Source organism: Mastigoproctus giganteus, chromosome 12 (genome assembly GCF_048544385.1).
Source record: "Mastigoproctus giganteus isolate SK-2022 chromosome 12, ASM4854438v1, whole genome shotgun sequence".
In the NCBI taxonomy this organism is placed as follows: domain Eukaryota; kingdom Metazoa; phylum Arthropoda; class Arachnida; order Uropygi; family Thelyphonidae; genus Mastigoproctus; species Mastigoproctus giganteus.
The window spans coordinates 144,202,326-144,225,614 of record NC_143586.1 but is presented as its reverse complement, the minus strand read 5'-3'; the positions used below and the strand labels follow the sequence as shown (position 1 = coordinate 144,225,614).

Genomic DNA, 23,289 nt, shown 5'->3' with positions numbered 1-23,289 from the left:
CCCAAGACTTCCCGTGTAAATGAAAGCGCCCTACAATCACTCCTTAATGAAACAGAATACTGTAAATTCTTAAAGTCATTACAGAAGCGACGCCAGACTCATAAAGCGATGATGGACTCGACAGATACAGAGCTGCATGAAACAGTGGATTATATCTTCCCTGTTAATAACAATCACAATTCGCCGCAGCCACGCCAAGTGAATAAAAATTCCCGTTCAAAGGGAAACTGACAGGCCCCAACATAATAGGAGATCCAATCGATTCAGAGAACCCCATAATCAGTCAACAATGGCCACCCTCCAAGGTCCTCTCCATCTACTCCTGTTTCCCATACCATGCAGTCTTCTGCTTCAGGTGAATATTCGGATGCTCTTCCGACACGATGACCTTCGGTTAACAATTCTTTCCAGACCAAAACAATTGATGGCAGCACAGCTCCGTCTGATCAGCCTCGCTCTTCCCACACGCAGAAAGCGTGTGGGAAGAGCGAGGCTGATCTTCCGTATGCCTCAGAAGGAGCCCCTCACTGGCACCTGGGCTCATGTCGCAGCACTTCCTTCACATCCTAGGTCCTCCTGGCCAGCTGCTCCTCAATCTCTGACAAATCAGCCACCCCAGTTCACCATTCAGAATCGTTTATTACAGACAGCTCTCAATTATGAGAAGGTGAATTTCCCTCCACTGACTGGATGCATGCGATCTCTTCCATCACCACATCATGAAGTTGTTCCTGACGATGCCACTTGCTCCTTGATGCCTACTGCTGAAGTTACGACCACTTTCTGCGCTGATAACAGAGTAGAAGATACAATCGCGAGTGACGGTTTCATCCATGGCAGTAGCTGCTCTACGGAAATCAAAGCTGCCCTAGGATTAGCCCATGTTTTTGTTACGAGGCTGGACCCTGATACACCCCCCCCCCCCACAGGACGTTTGGAATTTGATACCAAGCAACGCTGGAGTGCACGCCAAATGCGTACAAGACACCCTTTTATGCATGTGTTCACCCTATGATCCAACTATAATACTTAAGGACAAAGACTTGGGAATTTCGGGAAAATTCCCAAGTCTTTGTCCCCAAACATCGAGTCTTTGTTCCCCCTAGAAACTAAAGGGATCGAAAGACATTAGATCTGACAGGCTCTGCTCAGTTTTTACTCAAAACGTCAAGAGCATCTGCAATAAGCTAAACTCCCTACAATCACTCTTGTTCCTCGAGGAATTTGGGATAGAAATCTGGAATTTGGGATGCCTTATAGAAACATCGATGTCTTCCAATAAACAACTTGATACCCTGTTGTGTACCCCATCTATTATGCAGCTACTAATGATCGTACGGGAAAAAGAGGAGGAGGTGTTATTGTTATTTATCGTCGTAATTTTTCATTTTCCGGCCTAAAGATCAGCAGTACAGAATGCTTTTAAGCTTTATGTGCCAATGTTGTATAGTGTATAGTGTGTTTAGGGTCTAACGGCACCAGCGGTTTCCCCTATCTCCGCGTAGTATACATTGTGGTATGGTACGGAACACTGTAGAGGCCAGAGATTTAAAAGTGTGTGGATATTGTGGTGTGTAACGTTTTGTACCGTTGTTCATCCGGTCTTTTAGCCGTTGGGTCTCAAATGAGACCCACCGTTGCCCATACTATACCTCGTGGAGGTAGACCAGGTACACCAGTATTTTAGAGATTTACAATTTGCTCTGGCAGGTCCTGCCACCTAATTTCCTGAGATTTCAGTGGCTAGGACCTAAAAAAAAAAAAAAAAAAAAGTGTGGTGGAGGGGGGGAGAAACGCTAGAAATTGGGTCAGACCGAAAGAGATATAAGTTATGCGGGGTAGAGTTAATTTTTTTTTTTTTTTTTTAGTGTGTGGCTTGTGTAGTTTTGAGAAGAGTCAAACGCAAGATAACTAGAGAGGAAAGGGAGACTGAAGACGGGGGGGGGTGAAAGACAGAAATATGGGGTCAATAGTGAAGATAACCCCAAACGTTGGTGGGGCAGGCCCATGCCTCACCAAGTGAAGATAGGGGATTTATTTGTCTTGGGCGGCACCTGGAACGTTAGTTCATCTCCGCTGAAGATAGGGGATGGCAGGGGGGAGGGTACAGAGTAACCATCCTCCTGCCAAGGGAAGGGATGAAAAGTGAACCAAGTAAGGGTACCCGGTTCAGATCGCCTAATGATGTTTCGGCAGCAAACTGCACAATGTCTTTGTCTTTTTTTTTTTTTTTTTTTATAGTTGGCGCATCGGCTTCTGTGGCCATAGTGCACCTCCCAAGGTTTTTGCAGTACTTTGATCCAAGCCCGAGGCGGGATTCGAACCCGCGACCTTTGGGTTGACAGGCAGGCACTTTACCCACCTGGCTAGCCCGGTCGGCGATGTCTTTGACGTGTCTTCGTATGCCATTCCTGGGACATGTTGTCCCGTCCGTGTGAGTGGTCAAGTCCAGATAGTGACTCCAGTTTAAGCCAGTGGTCAGATCCAGGTTAAGTTAATGATTAGTTGTTATTCAGATTGTAGCATGTTAGGTTTTTGTTTGGTTGACACATCTAAGGATCTTTATTCTGGATGACGAGTGGTTGGTTTGTAGGAAAATTCCTGCTAAGGTTGTGGGTATGTTCTTCTTCTAGTAAAAAGATCCTGCGCAAACTGCGTTAAGGCTTTATAATTGTCCTTGCTCTCCAGGAGACATTGTTCTTGGTTTATTGGCGAGAAACGTATTCTGGTTATTAAGAGGCAGCGGAGGTCTTTGTATAGTTGGCAGTGGTGAGGTGCTCCCACGTCTCTGGCTGTCCACAGTGGCAGACAGAGGGTGTCACTCAAACCGAAACTGGAGAGCTTTGCTCTTATTGCGCCGTGTCTGAGTAGCCAAAATTATATGCGAAAATCACCTAATCCAAATTTGTCTAATTTATCTTCCACCTGATCGTGCACAAGACTCCAGGGATGGGTTGCAGTCAGGGCTCGCGACCCATCTCACCCCTGATAACCAACCTTTCTTACAGGGGACTTCAATATACCCACCACAAGATACTCTGAAACTAGACGAGACTTCATTACCTTCATCGAAAATTTAGGGCTGGATTTCCTTGAATTACAGCCTACAGTGGCAACCAGGCTTTAGACCTAGTATTTCATCGTACTGCAGATTTGACACCCAGAATCCCGACTTTTGCCTTTGATTCAGACCGCAAACCACTAACCTTTGCCTTTACGTTCCCGTCGATGCATCCTGATAATGAAGTCCTAACCAAAACCATTTTTTCAGTTAATTTCATCAAGCAAGATGTCATGAGTTTTCTAACCTCAAACAACTGGGATGCTCTTTCCATTAATGGCCTTGCTTCCCACCTTGACAGCAATGGCTATTCAAGGAACTTCAAAAACCATCAAAATCTTCAAATGGACAAAACCATTGTTCTCAAGAGACCTCAAGCCCGCCTTTCTAGATGAGCAGCATAAATTCAGGAAATGGAAGAGTTCTGGAACTACACATGATTTTATTAACTTTAAAAAGAAACGTGCATTTTTTCTGAAGCAAAAACGACAAGTCAACTATATAGCTAACAGATTAGTATGCTCGAAGCGGCCATTTGTCCATTAAAGTTCCTCGCCTTATCGACGCGATTCAAACCCATGGCCTTTTCCACCCGATGTGGGAAGGACGGTGACGATACCACTGTGTTACCCATCCAGAATTTTGCGGAGGAAAAAATTGACACAGGACAGCATCCATACTTCCCCAAAAAAGATAAAACCAAGACTGGCAAAAGTAAGCCCTCAGTACCTGGGAAGCCAGCTGATGAACCCACCAAGCCAAAATAGTGGCTAAATTCCTACAGCAGAATGGCCGTGAATTCCGGAAAAATACTGACCACATCAAGGCCCCCCCCCCCCTACACAAGCACTAGCCAGTGCGCTTTGCTTGCAGGAAACAACTTCAAGCCAACTGAAAACCCTTCTTTCATAATACTAGTATCATTCATAAGGATAGAATTGGGGATAGACCTGCTCATGGAAGAGTTGCCATCTTAGTGGGCAACCAGACACCTTTCCAACTGAACTGGCAGCAGTTCGCCTTACGGTCGGGTTTCTATTAACAGTCTGTTCAGTATATTGTCACCCGGGATCGATATCTCCCAGAGATACCTTGATGATCTTATTCTGCAGCTGCCTTCCCCTGTCCTAAGCCTCGGGGATTTCAATGGGCATAACACCCTGTGGTGTAGTGCTGACATTAACATTAGTTGAGGCATATGATGCAAGAAAGCAAGCTTATACAGCATCAGCCGAAAAAAAAAAAAAAACCTTCCCATTTCACCCATACAGTCACTCCAAATGTTTGTCTAGTTCAGCCTTAAATTTATTTAAGCTATCAACTTCGGCAACAACAGATGGAAGTCTGATCCAGTAATCAAATACCAACTGGCAAAAAGAAAACTTCCGCACATCTATTCTGCAACTGTCTTTCCTCAATTTCAATCTATGTCCATTCAGGTTCGTAATCTGAGCAAGTGGGATAGTCCCGTCCGCATTGAGCCTGCTCGAACCATTGAAGACCTTATACATCTCAATCAGATCACCTCGCAGGTACTTAGTCCCTAGATGCTGCAACTTGCAGCACTTAAGCCTTTCTTGCTAAGAGTACCCTTTTGTTCCTTTCTCCAGTCTTGTTGCCCTTTGTACTCGTTCTAGCAACTCTACATCATTCCTAAAATGAGGACTCCTGACCTGTACGCGGTACTCAAGGTGTGGCCTGACCATTGCATTATACCAAGGGATAATCCCCTTCTTGTCTCTGCTAGCAAAATTCCTATATATCATTGACTACGCAGCAATTCTGGCGACTTAAGAGATTTACTAATTCAATACAATCCGATAGGAGTGTGTCTGCAGGAAACTTTTTTATCTCAAGCTTCACCAAATTTTACAAATTATACAATGCATAGAAAAGACAGGATCTCGGAGCGTCCTACCCATGGAGGAGGAGCTGTGCTTGTGAAATCAAATATATCCTCCAAGCACATTCAGTTACAAACTAGTCTAGAAGCCGTATTTCAACTGGTATATCAATAACCCTAGCTTCTATATATATATATATTCCCCCTTCTCAACAATTTTTAAATACAGAAGTTGATAATCTGATTATGCAACTGTCATCTCTGATCTGCCATTTTGGTGACTTCAATGGCCATCATCCATTATGGGGATCACCTGCGATTGACACAAGAGGCAAATTAATCGAAACATTCATGAATAATAACTTAACTATACTAAACTCTGGATCTCCCACCTGTATTCACCTATCTACAGGATCTACTTCTGCTACAGACTGTCAATCTGGTCACCATCAATTTTTCTAAGTATGACATGTCAATGATAAACGATCCACTGAACAGTGATCACTTTTCAGTCCTTTGCTCATTACAAACATGTGTAGCTCCAACTCTCGAGCAAAGCTCCACCTGGAAGTTCAAGAAGGCAAACTGGGACAGCTACTCCACTCAGATCCAGTTAGACAGGAGTTATGTTCAACAACATCCCATTGAAGACGTAACTAATTGTATTACCAATCAGATACTAACTGCAGCTAAAAATTCCATTCCGATGTCACGACCTCACAGGTGCTCTTACCATGACAACTGATGGAATACAGATTGCTCTGATGCCAAGCGTGAGAAAAACCATGCTTGGAACAAATTCCGTAAATTTCCTACGACCAGCAATCTAATCGAAAAGTCTTAAAGCCAAAGGAAAGCAGATAAGGCGAAAAGCCAAACGTGACGCCTGAGTCTCATTTGCCTCAACTCTCACCAAAGACACTGACTCGCGGCTAATTTGGAGAAGAATTCTCATGACCACCCTCCCCAATACTCCGCTGGAATACGAAAGATCTATCTGCACCTAAGGAAATGGCTAGTGCGCTAGCAGAGTCATTCTCTGCAATATCTGCTTCTTACTCTATCTCCTTTCAGCGCATCAAGGCAGATGCAGAATGCCACAAAATTAACTTCTCCACACATCTCTCACTTCCATACAGTCAATCGTTTAACTTAACAGAACTTAAGGAATCCTCAAATAAATCTTCAAATAGTGCTGCCGGCCCAGATGACGTACATTACATTATGCTAAAACAATTACTTGAAGAAGACTTACATGCCCTACTGATCTTCTATAACTGAATCTTCTCAGAAAATGCTTATCCAGTTTCCTGGCGTCATTCTTTCATACTTTCCGTAAAAAAAACAGGCAAAAACCCTTCTTTGGTTCAAAATTATAAGTCGATATCTCTCACAAGCTGCATGGGGAAAATTTTTGAAAGAATGGCACATACAAGGCTTACCTGGATCTTAGAAGCAAAGAATCTTTTAACAGATCATCAGTATGGGTTTCATAAGAACAGATACACTCTTGACGTCCTTATCAAAGCTGAATCGAACATTCGCAATGCATTTGTCATGAAGCAACGTCTAGTCATAGTCAATTCCAACAAAGTGTAAGGTATTACACCTGGGAAACTCGACATGGGGAACAAAATTTTTAAATCAACTAGATGACTGTTATTTGTATCAACATGTCAGGGAAAGTACTAGAGAAAAGAATATCCTAGACCTCATCATCACACATGAATCAGATGACACAATAGGGCTGACAGTAGAGGAACCAGTAGCAGGAAGTGATCACGGAGTTCTACGGTGGATGATGACGAGAGAGGTAGCAGAAATAAAAGGCAAAGGAATGGGTTTTAATTTCAGAAAAGGAAATTACGATGCCTTAAGGTACTACATGGCCTCTATTAACTGGGTAGATATCGCGCAGAGAATGAATACAATTGAACTGTGGTACGCTTTTAAAACATTAATCACAGATGCCTTGAATGCATATATACCATTAAAAAAATACTCCACGAGAAGGGTTCCAAGTTGGATGAATAGTGAAGTTGCCGCATTACTTGAGCAGAAAAAGGTGGCATGGAAAGGTCACAGAGCAATAAAAAGAATAAAAAGTACTGAAGCCTATAACAGCTACAAGGTGATGTGTAATAGAGCCACAGAAAAGGTTCGACAGGCAAAAGCAGTTTATGAGAAATCACTAGCAAACAGAGCAAAGAGGGGGGATAAAGAATTCTTCACATATATAAATGCCAAGAAGAGCAGGACAAACCAGATCGGACCTTTACGTAAGGGAAAGGGGATAGTAATAAATACACCAGCTGCCGTTGCAGATGAACTCAACAGTTATTTTGCATCGATATTTACAAATGAAAAGCCTTTTGTGGCAATGGGAAATTGTGGGAGCGAAGTTAAAAAATATGTAATTAATGATATTGAAATTTCGCAAGATTATTTAATGAAAAAACTTTCGAGCCTACAGACCAGTAAGGCTCCTGGAGTTGATGGAATATACCCTATAATCTTAAGAGAGGCGGCAAGCGAGTGCATTGAACCATTGAGGCTAATTATGCGAGCATCACTAGACTCTGGGGAGATTCCCTTGGATTGGAAAAGTGCAAATGTATCTCCCATACATAAGGGTGGCTCTAAAAGTGAAGTTGGAAATTATCGACCTGTCAGTCTGACTTCAGTAGTAGGGAAAATCATGGAGGCAATGATCAAGGGTGGAATTCAGGATCATTTGGATCGAATTGAAATTCACAAGGATACTCAGCATGGTTTTGTAAAGGGAAAATCATGTTTAACAAATCTGGTTTACTATTTCGAAAGGGTTACTCACGAGCTGGGTTTAGGGAATAATTTCGACATTGTTTATTTAGATTTCTTTGGCAAAAGATGCTAAGAAATCTTTGGCAAAAGATGCTAAGAAAAACAGCAAGGATTTCTTTACTTATATAAACTCTAAAAGGAAGGGGCTGAATATGATTGGTCCACTTGACATCGATGGTTCGACTTGATGATCCTGCTCAGATAGCAAACAAACTGAATGAGTATTTTGCATCTACATTCACACGTGAGGAATCATTACAGTTTGAAAATGGAAGAAGGTTATCAAATTGTAGCAGTGTGCTTAATGATTTTGTAATAACTGAGAGCAAAGTGGAGGAGAAATTGTTGAAGTTAAACATAAGAAAGGCACCTGGGGCGGATGGAATCTATCCAGTTATATTAAAGGAGGCGGCAAAGCAACTAAGCAAACCCTTAGCCATAATTATGAGAGCATGCTTGGATTCAGGGGAGGTTCCCACGGACTGGAGATGTGCAAATGTATCCCCAATTCACAAAGGAGGTTCGAAGGGTGACACGAATAATTACAGACCAGTTAGTTTAACTTCTGTTCCGGGTAAAATAATGGAGTCACTGGTTAAAGATGCATTGCAGGATCATCTAGACAAGACTGCAGCAATAATTCAGACGCAGCATGGGTTTGTTAAGGGAAAGTCTTGTCTGACAAATTTGATTGGTTATTATGATGTGGTCACAAAGGAACTGGATGCAAAAAATAATTTTGATATCATATACTTGGATTTCAGGAAAGCTTTTGACACTGTTGCGCATGGAAGACTACTGTACAAATTGGAGCAGAATGGTATTAAGGGTAAGTTGCTACAATGGATAAAAGGATGGTTAAGTGGGAGAAGACAGAGGGTGGTAATCAATGGGTGCTGCTCTTCGTGGACTAATGTTATTAGTGGAGTCCCACAGGGTTCGGTGTTGGGTCCACTGTTGTTTTGTATATTTATCAATGATATTGATGAAGGTATATCAGGCTTAATGTCGAAGTTTGCAGATGACACGAAGGTTGGCAGGGTTGTTAATGACAGTAATGGCAGTGTGCTACTGCAACAGGATCTAGATAATTTGGGCAGATGGGCTAAGAAGTGGCAACTGAAGTTTAACCTTGACAAATGCAAAGTACTGCATATGGGTAGAAGTAACCCCAGAGAAACGTACCAACTGTGTGGTACTACACTTAAGGTGGTAGAAAATGAAAAAGACCTGGGAGTAATTGTGCAGTCAGATATGAAGTTTTCTGAGCAATGTAGACAGGCTGCTAGGGCAGGTCATGGGGTTTTGTCAATGATATATAGGAATTTTGCTAGCAGGGAAAAGGAGGTGATTGTCCCTCTGTATAAGGCAATGGTCAGGCCACGCCTTGAATACTGCGTACAGGTCTGGAGGCCTCATTTTAGGAAGGATGTAGATTTGCTTGAGAGTGTACAGAGAAGAGCAACACGATTGGTGAGGGGAATGAAGGGATCCTCTTACCAAGAGAGGCTTAAGTTCTGCAAATTGCAGTGGCTGGAGACTAGGCTCCTGCGCGGTGATCTGATTGAGGTCTATAAGGCCTTGAATGGGTTGAGCACGCTGAATTCTGATGGGATCCTCCCACTTGTTCAGAATACGAACCTACGGGGACATAAGTTCAAATTAAGAAAGGACAGATGTAGAATAGATGTGCGGAAATTTGCCTTTAGCCAGCGGGTGGTTAATTGCTGGAACAAACTTCCATCTGTCGTTGTGGAAGTTGATAGGTTAAATAAATTTAAGGAGGAACTGGACAGGCATTTGGAGGGTATGGTGTGATTTTTTTTTTTTTTTGGCTGATGCTGCATAAGCTCCTACACTTGCTTTCTTGCATCAAGTGCCACTACTACTACTACTACTACTACTATTTCAGCAAAGCTTTTGACTCAGTCCCACATGAGCGGTTGCTTTATAAGCTGGAACAGGTTGGAATCACTGGGAATCCTTAGATGGATAGAAGGATGGCTTCAGGGCAGGAGGCAGAGGGTTGTGGTAAATGGCTATTCCTCAGATTGGGTTGATGTAAGAAGTGGGGTTCCCCAAGGATCAGTATTAGGACCACTGTTGTTTTTAATTTTCACAAACAACATTGATGAAGGGATGGAGGGTGTGATGTCTAAATTTGCAGATGATGTTAAAATTGGTAGAGTAGTTAATGATTACTGTCATGCTGAGCTTCTTCAGAGAGACCTAGATAGACTTAGTATTAGTATTAGTAACGGCCGCATGGTGCAAGAAAGCCTATGGCTTATGCTGCACCAGCCAAAAAAAAAAAAATAATAAAAAAATATCCGAACAAAACAATGATAAAAACAAAAAATAAATAAATAAATAAATAAATAAATAATAATAATTAATAAATAAAACAATAAATAAATAAAATAAAATAAAAAATAAATAAAAAGGAAATTAAACCTATCATCCTATGCGCTTCCCTTACCCGAAAGTACTATCCAGATGACCTTTGAATTTCCCCAAACTGTCGGCCTCTACCACCCGTGAAGGCAACTTATTCCAGTAATTTATAACTCGCTGGCTAAAATAAAACTTCCTGCAGTCCAATCTAAACATGTCCCCCCCATAACTTGAATTTATGTCCCCTAGTTCTAGCATCATTTATAATCTTGAAAATTTCGTCCTCATTCATTTTACTGATGCCTCTCAGAGCCTTAAACACCTCAATCAAATCTCCTCTAAGGTGTCTAGTTTCCAAACTCTGCAACCCACATATTCGAAGTCTTTCTTCATAAGGACGCCCTTTTGCCGATCTCACCAGGCGAGTTACCCTTCTTTGCACCCTTTCAAGAAGCTCGATGTCTTTCTTTAGGTGCGGTCTCCATACTTGAACACAGTATTCCAAGTGTGGTCTAACATAAGCCTTATATAATGGGATTATCACGTCCCTATCTCTACTTGCAAAAGTTCGATAGATCATCGATAGGACACCATGGGCCTTCCTTGCAACCTGTTTACAATGCTCAGAGAATTTCATGTCTGACCGTATCGTAACACCCAAGTCCCTTTCCTCCAGTACTGGGTTTAGTTGAACTCCACCAAGTGAATAAGTTTTTTTGGGATTACTGTTTCCCAGGTGTAATACCTTACATTTTGTTGGATTAAAGCACAGCTGCCATTTTTCTGACCATTCCTGAAGTCTATCTAGGTCTCTCTGAAGAAGCTCAGCTTGACAGTGATCATTAACTACTCTCCCAATTTTAACATCATCTGCAAATTTAGACATCACGCCCTCTATCCCTTCATCAATGTCGTTTATGAAAATTAAAAACAACAGTGGTCCTAATACTGATCCTTGGGGAACCCCACTTCTTACATCAACCCAATCTGAGGAATAGCCATTTATCACAACCCTCTGCCTCCTGCCCTGAAGCCATTCTTCTATCCATCTAAGGATTTTCCCAGTGATTCCAACCTGTTCCAGCTTATAAAGCAACCGCTCATGTGGGACTGAGTCAAAAGCTTTGCTGAAATCTAAATAAACAATGTCGAAATTATTCCCTAAATCCAGCTCGTGAGTGACCCTTTCGAAATAGCGAACCAGATTTGTTAAACATGATTTTCCCTTTACGAAACCATGCTGAGTATCCTTGAGAATTTCAATTCGATCCAAATGATCCTGAATTCCACCCTTGATCATTGCCTCCATGATTTTCCCTACTACTGAAGTCAGACTGACAGGTCGATAATTTCCAACTTCACTTTTAGAGCCACCCTTATGTATGGGAGATACATTTGCACTTTTCCAATCCAAGGGAATCTCCCCAGAGTCTAATGATGCTCGCATAATTAGCCTCAATGGTTCAATGCACTCGCTTGCCGCCTCTCTTAAGATTATAGGGTATATTCCATCAACTCCAGGAGCTTTACTGGTCTGTAGGCTCGAAAGTTTTTTCATTAAATAATCTTGCGAAATTTCAATATCATTAATTACATATTTTTTAACTTCGCTTCCACAATTTCCCTTTGCCACAAAAGGCTTTTCATTTGTAAATATCGATGCAAAATAACTGTTGAGTTCATCTGCAACGGCAGCTGGTGTATTTATTACTATCCCCTTTCCCTTACGTAAAGGTCCGATCTGGTTTGTCCTGCTCTTCTTGGCATTTATATATGTGAAGAATTCTTTATCCCCCCTCTTTGCTCTGTTTGCTAGTGATTTCTCATAAACTGCTTTTGCCTGTCGAACCTTTTCTGTGGCTCTATTACACATCACCTTGTAGCTGTTATAGGCTTCAGTACTTTTTATTGTTCTGTAACCTTTCCATGCCACCTTTTTCTGCTCAAGTAATGCGGCAACTTCACTAGTCATCCAACTTGGAACCCTCCTCGTGGAGTATTTTTTAATGGTATATACGCATTCAAGGCATCTGTGATTAATGTTTTAAAAGCGTACCACAGTTCAATTGTATTCATTCTCTGCGCGATATCTACCCAGTTAATAGAGGCCATGTAGTACCTTAAGGCATCGTAATTTCATTTTCTGAAATTAAAACCCATTCCTTTGCCTTTTACTTCTGCTACCTCTCTCGTCATCATCCACCGTAGAACTCCGTGATCACTTCCTGCTACTGGTTCCTCTACTGTCAGCCCTGTTATGCCATCTGATTCATGGGTGATGATGAGGTCTAGGATATTCTTTTCTCTAGTACTTTCCCTGACATGTTGATACAAATAACAGTCATCTAGTTGATTTAAAAATTTTGTTCCCCATGTCGAGTTTCCTTCCCATTTACTCCAATCAATTAGAGGCAAATTGAAATCACCCATAATAAGGCATTGACGCTTACTTGCCCATTCCATTTGCATGTAGAGGCTTTTCTCATAATCTTCACAATCACCTGGTCTGTAGATTACTCCTACTCGCATTATACCTTTGTTTCCAACTATCTCACACCATACAGACTCTATACTAGCATGTGAAACGTCTGAATCTGGGAAAGCTATCGTCGCACTCAGGCTGCTTCTGATAAGAAGCATTACCCCACCACCCCTTCTATCTAACCTATCCTTCCTAAATACATCATACAAGCCGTACTGAAACTCATCATCCCCAATTTCCGGGTGGCACCACGTCTCTGTAAGCCCTATTATGTCCGCGTTACTTGTTTTAACCAGCAGTTCGAATTCGCTCATTTTATTGACGACACTTCTAACGTTACTGTATAAACAATTAAGATTTACTGTTCTTGTATATTTAACAACCCTAACACAACCCTTGAAGTTTTTTAGGCTCTCTTCCCTGATATTAGCTACCCGCGCACGTGAAACGTCTTTGCCCCCAGAACATCTAGATAATACGTCCAGTTGGGGTAACAGATAAGAACTCTTAAGGTATGTGCAAGAGTTACATTGACCAATATTATCAGATAAACGCGTGTCAGTATTACCCACATCCCCCCTAACTAGCAGTTTCCCTGAACCTTTAAGGTATCCTCAATAATACTGGCAAAAACCTTTGCACCACCTTTGTTTAAGTGTATCCCGTCTCTACAAAACAAATTCCTTCTACCTACAAGTGTGGGCCATGCTTATAGAAATTTACCCCCTAAAGCCTTGCAGATTCCTTCAAGTCTTGAGTTAATCCACAAGGCTCTTAACATATAATCCCTCCTATCGTGTCTGGGCAGAATTGCAGACACATAGACATTAATGCCTCGCTCGCGACATTTCCTCAGCATGGTCCTGTATTTTTCCAACAAATCGTCAGATCGTGTACGTTTAATGTCATTTGTCCCCACATGAATAATAATATTTTCTTTACCCCCTTTAAAATCTGACAGTCTGTTGGTGACATCATCAATAGTTGCTCCCGGCAGACATACCCTGGTTCTCCTCCACCTATCTTTATTACAAAAAATATTCCCCGTTTCCCTGACAATGGAGTCTCCTAATAAAACAATGTCCTTTTTAACCAGAGTAGTTTGCACTTGGTTTTTCTGTTTTGAGGCTCGAATCGGGTGTGCATCACTTGGTAGATTGCTGGAGTTTTGGAATGGTCAGAAAACTTCAGGAATGGTCAGAAAAATGGCAGCTGTGCTTTAATCCAACAAAGCGTAAGGTATTACACCTGGGAAACAGTAATCCCAAAAAAACTTATTCACTTGGTGGAGTTCAACTAAACCCAGTACTGGAGGATAGGGACTTGGGTGTTACGATACGGTCAGACATTAAATTCTCTGAGCATTGTAAACAGGTTGCAAGGAAGGCCCATGGTGTCCTATCGATGATCTATCGAACTTTTGCAAGTAGAGATAGAGACGTGATAATCTCATTATATAAGGCTTATGTTAGACCACACTTGGAACACTGTGTTCAAGTATGGAGACCGCACCTAAAGAAAGACATCGAGCTTCTTGAAAGGGTGCAAAGAAGGGTAACTCGCCTGGTGAGATCGGCAAAAGGGCGTTCTTATGAAGAAAGACTTCGAATATGTGGGTTGCAGAGTTTGGAAACTAGACACCTTAGAGGAGATTTGATTGAGGTGTTTAAGGCTCTGAGCGGCATCAGTAAAATGAATGAGGACGAAATTTTCAAGATTATAAATGATGCTAGAACTAGGGGACATAAATTCAAGTTACGGGGGGGACATGTTTAGATTGGACTGCAGGAAGTTTTATTTTAGCCAGCGAGTTATAAATTACTGGAATAAGTTGCCTTCACGGGTGGTAGAGGCCGACAGTTTGGGGAAATTCAAAGGTCATCTGGATAGTACTTTCGGGTAAGGGAAGCGCATAGGATGATAGGTTTAATTTCCTTTTTATTTATTTTTCATTTTATTTTTTTTTATTTATTAATAATTATTATTTAGTTATTTATTTTATTTATTTATTTATTATTTTTATTTTTTTTGTTTTTATCATTGTTTTGTTCGGATTTTTTTTTTTTTTTTTGGCTGGTGTAGCATAAGCCATAGGCTTTCTTGCACCATGCGGCCGTTACTAATACTAATTTAGATATCGAAAAGGCATTTGATACTACCTGGCGACATGCTTTTATTATTATGGACCTTTATCGTCTAGGCCTAAGGGGTCATCTCCTTCAGATAATTCAAAATTTCCTACGCAATCGCTCTTTTCAGGTCCGCCAACAGAACGTACTGTCTACATCCCATATTCAAGAAGTAGTACTACAGGGAATATTTATAGGGAATTAAACTCAGCGAAACGTTATTTGCAATTCGAGTCAACAACATAAACCGAGACATCCCTAAAACTGTGGAAGCTTGTATACATGCGGATGACCTCTCCATCTCCTGGCAATCCCTAAGCATGAACATCATCGAACGTCAACTCCAATTTGCCGTTAACAGAATTGAAACCTGGATATCACGCAATGGATATCAACTAGCTGAAGAGAAGACTACCACCACTCACTTTTGTAAGCAACGTGCTCTCCACTCCCATCCTGAACTACAATTAAACAATAATCCAATATGAGTAGTAAAGAGCATAAAATTTGTGGGCCTAATATTAGACAGTAAACTTACTTTCCAAACACAAATCACATGCTTCGGTCCGTCTCGTCCATGTCATGGGGAGTTGTACTTCTTACTTCACTTCTACAAGTCTCTGATCCGTTCACGCTTAAATTGTGGTTCTCCCATATATGACTCAGCTAGGAAAAGTACGTTAGAAGGGCTAAATGTCATCCAGCACAGTGTACTGAGAGCCCCACGTATATTGAACCCCATTATCTTCCATTACAGCTTCGTAGGAAAACATTATTGCTTTTCTACACTTCTAACATCCAGAGTCTTCCATCGCACCCCAGTTGGGAGTATCTTTATCACACTCGGTGGGATTCCTTCTATGAGAATAAGCCACATGAAAATCGACATGCCTCACTCAGGATCAGAGAGCTTATTCAGAGTTGGAATGTCGACTTAGTTGATACTTTCCAAAACACAACTGCACCCACCTGTTCCACCTTGGACGTATGTTTCTGCTTCCCATGATACACGTTTTCTCCAGTGGAGGAAGAATGTTATATCTCTCTACAACATCAGACAGTTGCACTCAACTCATGCTACTCTTAACACCCATGCCTCTAAAATATATACCGACAGATTGAAAACTGACACTATGGTAGGCGCTGCAGCAGTTTTTTCTTCATGTACGGTTACAGCCACACTACCGTTAGCATGCAGTGTTTTCACTGCTAAACTTTACGCCATCAAGTTAACGCATAGTATTATTGAGCTTTCCATCTCACCTGCAATAATTTATACTGACTCCCTCAGTGCTATCTCTGCCATAAGGAATAATTTCCCCTCTTCTCATCCTACATTGAAACACATTCATTTCCAGCTCTTCTCTTGCAGTCTGTCCAATCAGTCAATCAGTTTTTGCTGGATCCCTGGCCATTCCTGGAAATGAAAATGCTGACTTTGCGGTTAAACATCCTCAACCCACTCTCTCACAACATTCTCAGGTTCCATACACTGACTATAAGCCCATTATTCGCAAAGCATGTTACAAAAACTGGTCACAGATCTGGAAAAGGAATACTAACAGCAAACTTTACCAGATAAAAGAAGAACCAAAGCTGTGGCTCTCAGGCTTCCGACAAAAAATACGAGAGATAGTGGTGTTGGCAACGCTGAGAATTGGACATACATATCACACCATCTTTTTCTGTTACTGGGAGAAAACCCACCCACCCCAGTGCTCATCCTGTCACAATCAGCTAACGTTCCGTCACTTTCTGCTTGATTGTCCATTATATTCAAACATCCACTTTTCAATCAGTATCTAGGCTTAACGTATCACATGATTTATCTCATATCCTAGGAAACGATGCAAATATCGAAGAACTTTTAATCTACTTAAACTGTTTTGGCCTACACCATAGTAGATGTATATAATTTAACAACTATAAGGATATCGTCATGCAAATAAACTAATATAGACACAATTTGGCCTCAGTTGCCCTTGTGTCATTAAACCCCAAACCAACAACAATGGGCCTCATTAGTTCATCTTACATCCGTTTAGGTCTAAATCTTGAACAGTATTTCTTATTTGTATGAAAAGCCTAGCAGCTTCCAAGACTAGTTCCTTGAAGGCTTCCCATTTAGAATTCGCTGTTTTTAACATCATCAGTTGATCCCACTGTATAGAATTTTTAAAAATTGTCTGAGACCACTGTACTCACCTGTACGAAAGCAAAAACCCTTCCCTTTACCCTTGATGGTAGTACTGTAATAAAGTAAAGTAAAGTGCAGCCATTATCAACCCACTGCAGGATGGAAGCCTCCTCAACAATTCATGCTGAGGGAAATGGACCATCATCTGCCACGCTGGTCCAGTGCGGGTTGGCAGATCGACCGTATTCAGCAGTCAGGGGCTTGAACCCCAGTCTACTCAAAGAGCGTGTGCTACTGCACTCCCGCTCCTGCCCACTAGTACTGTAATATGTTTAAGTAAATCCCACATCAGTACATTGTGATCACTGTCACCTAGTGGTTCCTTTATCTGCAAATTCTTAATGCATAATAATCACTGCCGATAATGAGATCAAGATACGTGTGGCAGACAAGAAAAATGCATGGGGTATATATAAATTAACAGGTGACAATTGAAGCCTATGGCAGTTATTAGCTGGTCTGTAATCAAGTCACAAAGGAGGTCAGGCACGCAAAGACAAATTACGAGAAATCTTCGGCAAGAGATGCAAAGAAAAACAGCAAAGCGTTCTTTACTTATGTAAAGTCTGTACGGAAAATCTGTAGCCAAAAATTGGCTTCCTTTCTGGCAATATATCTCTGAAGTTCTTGATAACCACCTTGAAGTTGATGCAATCTATACAGATATATCTAAGGCATTTGACAAATTCCCGCACGAACAACTTATGAAAAACTTCAGATATATCGTATCCGTGACCCTTTGCTCTCATGGCTACCCATCTATGTTACGCATCGTTCCTTGAGCATTATCATCAATCAAGTGAACTCTGACCGTTTTATACCACTAAGTGGAGTACCTCAAGACTCTCCCCTAGGTACTCTACTTTTCATTGTTTCCATGAATGATCTTTCTTTATTTGCACCTCCAATAGTCAAGTTGCTCTCTATTCATATTATCTTAAGAGCTACTCAGCAGTGAAGGAGATAACCGATTCTCAACAGCTTCAATGCGCCCTCAATAAATTCTCTCTCTCTCTCTCTCTCTCTCTCTCTCTCTCTCTCTCTCTCTCTCTCTCTCTCTCTCTCTGTGGCTATCTCTGAATGGCTTGTGTGCTAATCCCTCGAAGTGCAAACAAGCCATTCAGAGATAGCTTGTCTGCTAACCCCTCGAAGTGCAAACTAATCTCTTTATCATCCTTCAGATCTCCACATCTAATAAATACGGAGTGCACTATTAATTCTATGATCATCGAAAGGTGTGACCACGTTAACAACTTGGGGATTCTCTTCTCTAGCAGTGCGAAATTTGATGCCCATGTCCTTAAAATCACCAGCAAAGCATTGAAAACACTGGGATTTATCAAACGGAACGCCTACAAGTTCAAAAACTGCAGATATGCTGTCATCCTTTATAAAACTACAGTTCTCTCAATCCTTGAATTCAGCTGACCCATATGAAATCATCATACGAAAATTGTAATTAACAAAATTGAAGTAGTCCAAAAAAATTTTGGCCTTTACCTTACGATCCGTAATCCTATATTTTATCGCACAGTGTACTATGAACCGCTGTGTGATTACTTTCACCTGAGGCATCTGTGCACTAGAAGAGTTACTGCTGACATCACCCTTCTGGCCAAAGTAATCACTGGAACTTATGAGGCATCTGATATCCTTAATAAAATAACTTTCAATGCTCCTTGTAGACAAGTCAGGAACCTTACACTGTTTTGCCTTGACTCTCATTGACTTCTGCGACAACTCCCAAATTGCTGCTATGGATAAAGGGGTGGTTGAGGGGGAGAAGACAGAGAGTGGTAATCAATGGACACTGCTCATCGTGGACTAATGTTATTAGTGGAGTCCCTCAGGGCTCAGTGTTGGGTCCATTATTGTTTTCTGTATTTATAAATGATATTGATGATGGTATATCAAGCTTAATGTCCAAGTTTGCAGATGATACAAAGGTTGGCAGGGTTGTCAAGGACACTACTGACACTATGCTGCTGCAACAGGATCTGGAAAGGTTGAGCAGATGGGCTGAGAGGTGGCAAATGAAGTTTAACATTGACAAATGTAAAGTACTACACATAGGAAACAGCAACCCCAGAGCAACGTATCAACTCTGTGGTACTACACTGGCAGTGGTAGAGAATGAAAGGGACTTGGGGGTGGTTGTGCAGGCAGATATGAAGTTCTCTGAGCAGTGCAGACGGGCTGCAAGAGTAGCTCATGGAGTATTGTCAATGATATACAGGAATTTTTCCAGCAGGGATAAGGAGGTGATTATTCCATTGTATAAGGCAATGGTCAGGCCACACCTAGAGTACTGTATACAGGTCTGGAGGCCTCATTTCAAGAAGGATGTAGAGCTGCTGGAACGAGTACAGAGAAGGGCAACAAGATTAGTGAATGGAACAAAGGGGTGCTCTTACGAAGAAAGGCTTAAGTTTTGCAAATTACAGTGTCTGGAGACTAGGCACCAGCGAGGTGATCTGATAGAGGTGTATAAAGCCTTGAATGGTTTAAGCATGCTCAATGCTGATGGGTTTCTTCCTCTAGCTCAGAAAAATCACCTGAGAGGGCATAAATTCAAATTGAGGAAAGACAGATGTAGGATAGACGTGCGGAAATTTGCCTTTAGCCAGCGGGCGGTTGGTTGGTGGAACAGACTTCCATCCCTTGTGGTGGAGGTCGATAGCCTAAATAAGTTTAAGGCTCAGCTGGACAGGTATTTTGAACGAACAGAGGGGTGAAGTGTAAGTGTGGATTTTTTTTTTTTTTTTTTGGCTGATGCTGCATAAATGATTGCAGCATCATAAATGATGCTGGATAGATGATTCAAATGTTAACTCCATACACATGTTTGCCTCTTCTCTTAAACTGCAAAATGACTAGTTCTCATCTAATTATTGAAGTTTATTATTATTATTTGTTTTATTATTTTTCTATTCTCTAACTAATTAATTTATTATTTCTTTTACCGGTAACTTTACTTAATGCAATCTTCTTTTGTACATATGATTTTAATTTTTTAATCTATACCAATGTTTACTTTCTTATTGGATTTCATATTATTGTTATCAATTGTATTCATTGTTCTGCTCTCAGATACACTGTTAATGGTTACCTGTTGTGTATCTTGTTATATTAAAAAAATAAAAAACTCTAGAAGGAAGGGGATGAATCAGATTGGTCCACTTGATATTGATGATTCAAATGTTGGTGATACTGCTCTTTAGTTAACAGACTTCTTATTGGATTTCATATTGTTGTTATCAATTGTATTCATTGTTCTGCTCTCAGATACACTGTTAATAGTTACCTGTTGTGTATCTTGTTATATTAAAAAAAATAAAAAACTCTAGAAGGAAGGGGATGAATCAGATTGGTCCACTTGATATTGATGATTCAAATGTTGGTGATACTGCTCTTTAGTTAACAGACTTCTTATTGGATTTCATATTGTTGTTATCAATTGTATTCATTGTTCTGCTCTCAGATACACTGTTAATAGTTACCTGTTGTGTATCTTGTTATATTAAAAAAAATAAAAAACTCTAGAAGGAAGGGGATGAATCAGATTGGTCCACTTGATATTGATGATTCAAATGTTGGTGATACTGCTCTTTAGTTAACAGACTGAATGAGTATTTTGCTTCTACATTTAAACATGAGGAGTTCTTCAGGGAGGGGAATGCCAGAGGTGATTAAACTCTGGCAGTGAAATAATTGATTTTGTAATAATTCAGAGCAAAATGCAGGAGGAATTATTGAAGATAAACATAAGAAAGACAATTGTGGTGGATGGGATCTCTCCACTTATATTAAACGAGGCAGCAAATGAAGTAAGCAAATCCTTAGCAATAAATATGAGAGCTTCCTTGGACACAGGGGGGTACCCATGGATTGGAGTTGTACAAATGTGACACAAAGGAGGATCAAAGGGCGACACAAGTAATTACAGATCTGTTAGTTTAACTTCTGTTCCTGGGTAAGTAATGGAGGAACTGGTTAAAGAAGCACTGCTGGATCATTTTTTTTTTTTTTATGACAACCCCAAACACGAGAGGTATTAGAACATATAGTACTTAGTACCGTGCTTGGGTTGGAGGTTGAGAAGACGAAAGAAGATTAGAATTGACATCTAGACAGGACTTCCGTTTTAGTTCAGACACAGCATGAATTTGTTAAAGGGAAGTCTTGTCTGAACAATTTGGTTGTATACTACAATGGAACACAAAGGAACTAGATGCAAAGAATAAATTTGATATCATATATTTGGATCTTAGGACGACTTTTGATACTGTTGCGCATTAGTTGAGGCATATGATGCGAGAAAGCAAGCTTATACAGCATCAGCCAAAAAAAAAAAAAAAAAAACTTCCCATTTCACCCATCCAGTCACTCGAAATATTAGCATTAGCATATGATGCAAGAAAGCAAGTTTATGCAGCATTAGACAAAAAACACTTCCATTTCACCCCTCCGTTCGTTCGAAATACATGTCCAGCTAAGCCTTAAATTTATTTAGGCTATCAGCTTCCACAACAAGGAATAGAAGTCTGTTCCACCAACCAACTACCCGCTGGCTAAAGGCAAATCACCGTACATCTATCCTACATCTGTCTTTCCTCAATTTGAATTTATGCCCTCTCAGATGAGTATTCTGAGCAAGAGGAAGAATCCCATCGGCATTGAGCATACTCAAACCATTCAAGACTTTATACACCTCTATCAGATCACTTCGCCGGTGCCTAGTCCTCAGACACTGTAATTTGCAAAACTTAAGCCTTTCTTCGTAAGAGCAATTCTTTGTTCCATTCACTAATCTTGTTCTCCTTCTCTGTACTCGTTCCAGCAGCTCTACATCCTTGTTGAAATGAGGCCTCCAGACCTGTATACAGTACTCTAGGTGTGGCCTGACCATTGCCTTATACAAGAGGAAAAATAACCTCCTTATCCTTGCTAGAAAAATTCCTGTATATAATTGACAAGACACCATGAACTACTCTTGCAGCCCGTCTGCACTGGTCAGAGAACTTTATATCTGCCTGCACAATTACCCCCAGGTCCTTTTCATTCTCTACCACTGTCAGTGTAGTACCACAGAGTTGATACGTTGCTGTGGAGTTGCTGTTTCCCATATGTAGTACTTTACATTTCTCAATGTTAAACTTCATTTGCCACCACTCAGCTTATCTGCTCAACCTTTCCAGATCCTGTTGCAGCAGCATAGCATCAGTAGTGTCCTTAACAACATTGCCAAACTTTGTATCGTCTGCAAACTTGGACATTCAGCTTGATATACCATCATCAATATCATTTATAAATGCAGAAAATATAATGGACCCAACACTGAACCCTGAGGGATTTCACTAATAACGTTAGTCCACGATGAGCAGTGTCCATTGATTAACACTCTCTTGTCTTCTCCCCCTCAACTATCCCTATATCCATAGCAGCAATTTGCCTCCAATACCACCTGCTCCAATTTGTGCAGCAGTCTTCCATGAGCAACAGTATCAAAAGCCTTTCTAAGATCCAAATATATATCAAAGTTATTCCCTGCATCCAGTTGTTTTGTGACTGCATCATAGTATCCAATCAAATTGGTTAGGCAAGACTTCCCCTTAACAAAACCATGCTGTGTCTGAGCTATAACTGAAGTCTTGTCTAGCTGATCCTGCAGTGCTTCTTTAACTAGTGCCTCCATTAATTTTCCTGAAACAGAAGTTAAACTCACAGATCTATAATTACTTGTGTCAGCCTTTGATCCTCCTTTGTGAATTGGGGTCACATTTGCACATCTCCAGTCTATGGGTACCTCCCCAGAGTCCAAAGAAGCTCTCATAATTATGACTAAGGGTTTGCTTACTTCCTTTGCTGCCTCCTTTAATATAACTGGATAGATCCCGTCCACCCCCAGGTGCATTTCTTGTATTTATCTTCAACAATTGCTCCTCCACTTTAATCTCAATTATTACAAGATCATCTAGCTTACTGCCAGTGTTTTCGACATCTGTGGCATTCCCCTAGCTGAATAATTCCTCATGTGTGAATGTCGATGCAAAATATTCATTTAGTTTGTTAGCTACCTGAGCAAGATATTCAACAGTTGACCCATCGATATCAAGTGGACCAATCTGGTTCATCCCCTTCCTTCTAGAGTTTACATAAGTAAAGAACTCTTTGCTGTTTTTCTTTGCATCCCTTGCCAAATATTTCTCGTAATCTGCCTTCGCCTGCCTAACCTCCTTTGTAACCTGGTTACAGATCAACTTATATCTAACATACGCTTCTGCGTCACGTGTTAATATATATGTATCCCGAGCATTTTTCTTCTCTGCCATATGTCTCCTTAGTTCATCATTGGTTCAT

General features: G+C 40.9%; 1 protein-coding gene across 1 annotated transcript in view; it reads left to right on the top strand.

Moving 5' to 3' along the window:
- Positions 1–289: 289 nt before the first annotated feature.
- Positions 290–23,289, top strand: part of LOC150077482 (uncharacterized) — a 142,743-nt gene continuing 119,743 nt past the window's right edge. Inside the window, exon 1 of the mRNA XM_090385916.1 lies at positions 290–839. Within this exon, the coding sequence (XP_090242042.1) occupies positions 290–839 (550 nt within the window). The remainder of the gene's footprint in view (positions 840–23,289) is intronic.